Source organism: Sphaeramia orbicularis, chromosome 1 (assembly GCF_902148855.1).
Source record: "Sphaeramia orbicularis chromosome 1, fSphaOr1.1, whole genome shotgun sequence".
In the NCBI taxonomy this organism is placed as follows: domain Eukaryota; kingdom Metazoa; phylum Chordata; class Actinopteri; order Kurtiformes; family Apogonidae; genus Sphaeramia; species Sphaeramia orbicularis.
The window spans coordinates 53002879-53010979 of NC_043957.1; the positions used below are offsets into that span (position 1 = coordinate 53002879).

The 8101-nt window shown below is 43.0% G+C and overlaps 1 protein-coding gene across 2 annotated transcripts; it reads right to left on the minus strand.

Annotated features, from left to right (window-relative positions):
• Window positions 1–122: 122 nt before the first annotated feature.
• On the minus strand, window positions 123–2182 carry LOC115424341 (transcription factor jun-B-like). 2 transcript variants are annotated; one of them, XM_030141557.1, is made up of 2 exons: window positions 1702–2182; window positions 123–1443 (listed from the first exon to the last, which is right to left on the minus strand). In XM_030141557.1, exon 2 carries the CDS (start codon window positions 1403–1405, stop codon window positions 515–517), a length of 891 nt encoding a protein of 296 aa, XP_029997417.1. In that variant the 5' UTR covers window positions 1406–1443; window positions 1702–2182; the 3' UTR covers window positions 123–514. The 2 variants fall into 2 exon arrangements, with proteins under 2 accessions (XP_029997417.1, XP_029997409.1); XM_030141549.1 differs by having other exon boundaries at window positions 123–446; window positions 480–2182.
• Between the last annotated feature and the right edge of the window lie 5919 nt (window positions 2183–8101).

Here is an 8101-nt window from a genome sequence, read left to right on the forward strand (position 1 = left end):
CAAGCAACTGCTGCTGTAAACTTCTGGTGACGAGAAACATCACTGACAAAACTGTGGTCATGATAACGAGAAATGCTGAGGTAACGCACACAACCTGAATAAGAAACAACACCACATATTTCTTCATTTTCATAAATTCATTTACTTAAATATACTATACAAGTAAAAAAAAAAAAAAAAAAAAAAAAGGACAGGCTTACCAGGCTCAACCCAATAAACACAAATAACTTACAACAAAAGCATCACAAATAGCAATTAAAGTAAAATGTAAACAGGCAGTGACACGACACTTTTAAAACTTGTTCAAAAATGCCCCAAAGTGTTTTAGTCTGGAATGATGTCTTTAGGCTGGAGGTTAGGCCTGTTTTATGTCCAGGAGCCTAATGGTCCAGTTCACAGACAGACAGACAGTGTGCGTTCAGACTGTCTGTGCTGTGTCAGTGCAGCTCATGTCCAGCTCATGTCCAGTTCATGTCCAGTTCATGTCCAGTGTTTGGAAAAGTGCATGGCTTCTTCAGTAAGACTTGACTTTGGGCGCTAACATGAGCTGGCAGCCACTGCTCACATGTGTCATGACTTTCTGTTTGAGCTGGGCCACCTGCTCTCTCAGTACTGAAGCCGTGCTCGACAGTCCGGCGTTGTCTGTTTTCAACACTTTCACTTTATCCTCCAGACGGGCGATGCGCTCCAGTTTGCGCCTCCGACACTTGGACGCGGCGAGCCGGTTCCTCAGGCGCTTTCGCTCCGCTTTGATGCGTTCCTGGTTCTCCAGATCTATGGGGGACATTGGCGGAGACCCGTTGTCGCTGCTCTGCATGTCCGGAACCGTCTGAGGCTCCTCTTTTAAGCCGCCGAAGCGCTGTGTGTGGATGCCCGTCCCGGCCACAGACTGTTGGAAATGGTGAGAGCCGTGCGCAATGGCCTGGGGGTGCTGGTGGTACTGGTGGGGCAGGTAGCTGATGGTGGTGGAGGGGTAGCTGGCAGCAGAGGACAGGCTGTGGTTGGTGGTGCAGCTGCTCAGGGTGGTGTACTCGAGCGGTTCTGGCTGCATGGATGAGCCAAACACAGAGGCGGGCGCCGAGCACGCAACGCCACCTGTGCCGATGGACACGTTTGGAGGCGCCATCTGGTTCATCTTGTGTAGGTCGTCTAGTGCTTTAACAAAACCCTCAGCGAAACCCTCCTGCTCCTCTGTGATGCCGCGGTTGTAGATGTACTGGCCGGGTGTCGGTGTCGTAGTGATGACCCCGTTGCTGTTCTGGATGATCAGCCGTTCCAGTTCAGGAGAGGCCAGTTTCAGGGAGCCCACGTCTGCGGCCCCCGCTGGATAGAAATCACTGTCGGCGCGCAGGTGCTGGGACTTGAAGTTTGAGTTCCGATATGACTCGGAGAAGTTCAAGTTCATATTCTGCTTTAGCAGCTTGTAGTCTGGCAGGGCTGCGCCTGGATGGCCATAAGCAGAGAGAAACGAGTCGTCATAAAAAGGCTGTTCCATTATTGTGGACATATTTCAAATCAGACAGTCAAATACAAGAGTGCGCTGAAAAGATGCTGCTTAAACACCGAGTCTTCAGTGTCCCAAATGATTCAATTTCCAGCACAAAGTCCCACTGAATTAACACACTGAAGATCAAAACTATCAAAAACAGAGCAAAACTTCCAAATAGTGGAACTGTACTGTACCAAGTCGTCGATTTATACCTTTAGCGGGATTCAAAGCGGAGTCCAGTGATTAATTCAGATGTTTTCATTCCACTCGTGTGTAGGTGACACTTTAGTGCTCCGTACCAGAGCTTCCCTTCAGTTTCCTCTAGAGCGCTGAGCACCGCAGCTCCGCTCTATTTATATGATCCGCTTCCCTGTGCGCACTGAGCCGCAGGCCACAGCCGCTCGGACGCACTGATTGGTTGTTTCGCCGTCGCTCCCCGCCCCCGGGATGTCAGATAGATTCGGTGACGTTGTTGCCAGGAACAAGGACTGTAAACAAGTCGAGGTCTGTTCGGCGTGGGGGAAAGTCAAGCCAAATAAACACTTAATAGCTGGGGTTCACAGGTTGAGCACCGCAGTCGAGTGGATCTGTTGGACAGTCAGTTTAAAAGTGCGCCACAGCTGACATTCACCCACAAGTTAAACTCCACCAACTAACCCTCACTGTGGCTCTAAAAACGTACAACAACATCCTGAGCAACCGGGCCCATGGGTAAGGATATATATTCTGGTGCTGAGTCATGCGATCCAAACTGATAGTCCATATTTGGGTATCCTGGCGCACCGGTTCCTCCCTGAGAGGAGCGGGAAGCCAATCCCATCCTGGCGCGCTTCCAGCTGCACCGGGACGTGGGAGGCGGAGGAGGAGCACCGCTGCCCTCCTCCTTTACCCCGCAGGCAGGGAGAGGATGGGCAGAGCATGGGGATGGCGCAAACTCCTGGGTGTGATGTGCTCAAAAATGCATGAAGCATAATGGGTGTCTGGCAAAGAAAGACGTGTCTTCGGGGTATCAGACAGACCCACGTGTCCCACTCATGTGACAAAAGCAATATTTAAAGATAATAATCAGGGGGGGAAACAGACAGTTTACCAGTTTGGTGACATGTATGAAACTTTTTCTGACTGACTCTTTTGGACATGCTGATGTGTTGTACTTGTCTCTCTTCGTTGCTATGGAAATGTAAATACATGACAGATGCTTGAAGGTATTTCAGGGTAAAGACACATCCCCTCACCTGAACACCTGTTAGCGGACGTCTGTGTCTGCTCTGTATGGTAATGACCTCTGAATCACTTCCCAGAGGGCCTTGCACCCACGCATGTTCATATAGTCTGAAAAACCTGTATATATCCAGAGGTCTTACATGACCAGAACATAATCTATTTTTAAAAAAACCAGCTTTTAAACATAAAATGACCCTCATTATCTCACATTAAACTTTATAAGTCTTTTTGTTTTCTACCATTGTCCGTCAGATGTACACTGGGTGAGCAAGATGTCAGCGAGGATAAGATGATGGGGTAATTGCATGTCTTTTGAACCCATGAAGTAGATGTTATGTGTGAAGTTCATCCATTTATTCTGTTTTAATTACCACTGGGCTCTGTTTACATTTCACCAGTTTCTCTTAATTCTCCTTATATGACAAATAGGGTTTTTTTAGCTGTTAAACCAATACTATTATTGTTGCCCAAATTACAGACTTTACAAAAAATATGCTGAATGACCGTTATATCAGACCATCATATTTGACATAAATGTCCGTAACAAAGAAATTAAGCAAGTGTTTCAGCTGATGCAACACTGGCCTCTGCACTTCCTCTGTTTGTGGGTGTAAAAGGTTGAGTTTTGGCCAGCTGTCAGTCACAATGCAGTCACTGTGGACAGAGTTTCCTCCCCCTGAACCACTGGTCAGGGCTTCTGATAGTGAGAAGAAAAGTCAGGTGGAAACAGTGAAACAGAAGTCGTTTCAGGGAAACAGAGTGAAGTATCACTCAGTGGTCAGTTCCAGTTTCAGACTGACCTCATCTGCTCAGTAAAGGTCATTAGATATATTGGTTGGAAATATCACAAATGCTCTTATGGCTTGTGGTTTCGCATTAATAAATGTTTGTTTCATACATTTTATCACCACTACTATTATTGTCACATAAAATAAATATAATTACATTTTAATATTAGCACACTCTCTTTTTCTTTCTTTTTAGGTATTGTTGTAGGGCTGAAAATCTCCTGCTGGAGCCTGATTGAATCTTTTGTTGCTTATTTGTGGCTCTGCTCTTTAAATGCAGTACAGATTATTAACATGTGATTTTCTACAATGAGCACAGAGACTCTGAAAAACATCTTGGTCTCTTGCACATGAATATATGCATCTACATATGAAGAATGGATTCACATATTTACAAAGCAGACTTAAAACACCTCATACATTCAATTCTGTCACTTGCTTTGAGCTCAGCTGTGATTCGGGTTGACAGACTGGAAGGAGGATGAAAAACAGAAGCAGCAGCAGAAACATGAAGAAACAAGCACGAAAAGCAACAAAGGAGAATATATTGGTAAGTGCAATCAACTGTAGCAGCATAGACGGCGCCTGTGGTTGAGCCATTTAAAGACAGTTTTTTTTTGTTCTTGTTTGTTCATTAGTACATCACAAGAGACACGGTCACTGCAGGCAGTGCCCAGCAGAGCCACCGAGGAGAGGTTGACTGAACTGTGAGAGGTAATTCTGTCATAAACCTGGGAGGAATTATTCATTTTTACTTCATATGTGTCATTTATAGAAAGTCTGTAATGCCTACTGCACAGGTACCCAGTTATGAATCATACCATCAAAATATTTTCTGTCTGAGAATTTAGCGATCTGGAACCAACCAGATGATTTTGATCAAACTTTGTTAAAGGTCAAGTGTGTGATATTCAGGAAGATCTACAGTCACGGAAAAAATTATTAGACCATCAAAAGTCATCAAAATAATTGCTATGCAGTCAAGTACTAACTCCTGTGTGTATCATGTGACTAAAACAGACAGAAAAGAAAACATGGAATGCCTAAAAGCACTGTTTTTGTCAGTACAATGCCATAGATATTGATGTAAGAACTGAAGTGATTTTGGTTATTATCAAGAAAACGTGGAAAATGTCTAGATATCAGCTCTGAAATTAAACTCTTATGAGCTGTTTTTGTTATCATTATATTTGTCCAAACAAATGTACGTTCAGTTGCACCAGGCATTAAGATGAACAAAAAACTGAAGAAAACAAGGGGTGGTCTAATAATTTTTTTCGTGACTATAGCAGTGATTGTCGTAGATTGCAGACTCCCCACCTTCCCCTACAGTGGTTCTAAAAAACCATAACAGTCCCTGATCAGAGCCAGGCAGAGCATTTCCATGAATTTATTTCATTCACCTTTTGATGGTTTGTATCAGAAATATTTTGGAAACGACAACATTTGAGAGAAGTGGTTCCAGGCACAACAAACCCCACCCCTCACACGTATTGTAGCTTATTTTGGCATCGATCCAGCTGATGTCATCATGTCTATGCGTGTGCTGATGTCAGCATAACAACTGCCTCTATATATGTGCCATGTTTGACGTAAATTGAGACGAAATTGATGTTTTTTATAGAAATGTGAAATTTTGCCCATTATAAGTAAATGGAAAAAAAAAAGATTTTAAAAATTAAAAAAAAATGTTAACTGTGACCTACTTTTCCCAAATGTAATCACATCTATTCTGGGTCACTGCCAATCTATAAACCAATTTGGCATGAATTCAACCAATAGTTTTGCTGCTTAAGTGTTAACAAACATAGAAACAAACCGAACCAAAACAATACCCCATGCCTCCCCTTTTTCCTAAATAGTTTGCTTGTTTCAGGTGTTTTTTTGTTTTTTTTTTTGCACATATGACAGATCAGCTTTTGGTGTTATCTTCTCGAGTATTTCACTAAAACATTAAATACTAAAACATGGCTGATCTTAGAACAGGTAGCGTGATCTAATGAGACAAAATTATTCCAGTCATTTCTGACAAAAACCATTACATGTAAAATGACAACATAACTGTACTTCTGCTGCTTCTCTTCTTTTTATTCAAGTCATGTGTAACATTCCAAACTGCATCACCCTCAGACCACATTACACAGCCTAGTCAGTTTACAAACCGTTTATAGAACACATATTATTTAACATTTTTGTGTGTGATTTGCTTCACATTTGCTTTACATTTTATTGAAACACAGTGTTTGTTTTGTCCACATTAGGGTTTTCAGTTGAGGAGATATTATCTCTTTTATGTAGGAGACTGTATAGGACTTCAACACTGGATACACTGTGCTATAAAATGAAAAAAAAATAAAAAAGACAAACAGGGAGGTCACGTTGAGCGACTGTAGAAACATGGACAGAGATAAACAACTCATTCTAAGATTGTGAAAATGATTCCCATTTATGAGTGATTATACACTAATTAAAATCTAATTAGGAATATTATAGATAATTTCCGTAATTAAATCCTTGTAAATCCCCATAAATCTTACAAACAAAGGATCTTCATGGTGTGAATTGTAATACATCCAATGACAGTTGTTTAATTGCTTTGAGATTCATTTTTAAAATTTATTTTTACGTTTATTGATGGGAAAGAAAATAAAATCCCACAGTTCTCAAATGCAAAACTTTTGTCAGAAAGGGCAAAACAAGAGAACGCCTTAAAGCTGCTGATGTTCATTTGGCCTTCATCACCACTTTAACTCCTTCGTTCCCTCTTGCCTCCCACTGCAACCTCTGCAGCTCATCCAGGCGCTAAACACTGGTCCGCTTTATTAAATGAACCAGAAGTAAATCCTCTCCTGCGTCTTTGGCAAGGTCTTGACGCTGCAAGCTCAATGACCTGGAATGGGCCTGTAGGTGTTGTGAGTCAGGTATGGGGTTGTTCGTCTGGGCAAAAAGCTGACTGTCGCCGCGAGCAGAGAACAGCTCACTCCCTCACACAGAACATTAAATCAGGACACTGTTTAAGTGTGTGTGGGTCACTTAAATTAACGCTAACAAGCAGCCGTTGTCAATTCCTCTCCTCTCCTCTCCTCTCCCTCCTCTCCTCTCCTCTCCTCTCCTCTCCTCTCCTCTCCTCTCCTCCCTCTCCTCTCCTCTCCTCTCCTCTCCTCTTCTCTCCTCGTTTCTCTTCTCCTCATTTCTCCTCTCCTCGTTTCTCTTCTCCTCATTTCTCCTCTCCTCGTTTCTCCCGTTTCTCCTCGTTTCTCTCTCTCTCTCGTTTCTCCTCTCCTCGTTTCTCCTCTCCTCGTTTCCTCTCCTCTCCTCTCCTCTCCTCTCCTCTCCTCGTTTCTCCTCTCTCTCCCTCGTTTCTCCTCTCCTCGTTTCTCTCTCCTCGTTTCTCCTCTCCTCTCCTCTCCTCTCCTCTCCTCTCCTCCTTGCACCAAAAGCCCCTTCTTTCATTCTCTCCTCTTCCCCCTCATCATTATTTGGCTGCCTGTGGGAATTTGAACCGCCTTGTGCATGTAATCGCTTTAATGAAGGCATGTTTAATCAGCATATTCTTCATCTGTAGCTCCCAGATAGTGCCAAGGAGCCTCATAGCGACAAGAGACCTTTAGCACAAGACAGGATGATTGCTGGGGCCAAATGAGTGTGGCAGGAAAAGACAGTCAGACTGGGCAGTTCCCCTCGGGCTGATGTAACGCATATGGAGCTGTTCTTCCCACTTCTCATCCATCCAAACTGATGCTTAAACTCCCTGTCACTGTGCCAGGCTGTAGAGAGAAAAAAAAGGCAAACAGCAGGAAGTGCGGACTTTAATTAGTCCTAATCTGATTTTACATGCCCATTTGCTTTATTAATTGAGCTGGCTCATTTGGATTTGTTTGAATAGAATGAGAATGTGACCATGAGTGAGCATTAGAATTGGGAAGAACGATGGTGTGTTTTAATGGCCTTTATGAAGAAAGTGCCTGAGGTGTATACAACTCACAATTAGAGAAGAAAAACACAAAACCTCTCAAACAGGTCATCAACTGGTGTAGAATGAGTATGAAAGTTAAATGAAAGAGGTGAGTAAGAAGCCAAACACGACACATCATATGTTTGCTGTGAAACCATGATGGTTGATATACTGTAAGTGACTAAAACGTTGCTCACAGTCATATTCTAATCTATCTGAATACATATACATATACACACATATGATCAATAATCATAGAGAAAATCTTTAGCAACAAAACACGGTGTTTGTGTGTTTATTTTACATCTTACAGACTTGTGAGTCGGTGGTTCAGGGAGGAAAGGTGGGATGATTGATTTCTCTGTCTAACACTGGTGTAAGGTTCCTCTTTGTGTTAAAAATAGGAGAAGTGAATGTTGGGGGACAGGAGGCCAGGGTGTGGACTTGGGTACACCAGATTTTCATTTCCTCAATAAGTTGTGGCAACGGCCAGCTGTGGTCGTGTTGGTGGTGTGGCAACAGCACTCTGCTGGGCTGGACTTATGCCAACGGATCAGAGCTCACATTAGATCGGAAAATATTTAGGAGCAAATGTTTATTCACACAGAGACAATCTGCTGTTGATCTGCATTGCTAGACTTGTGG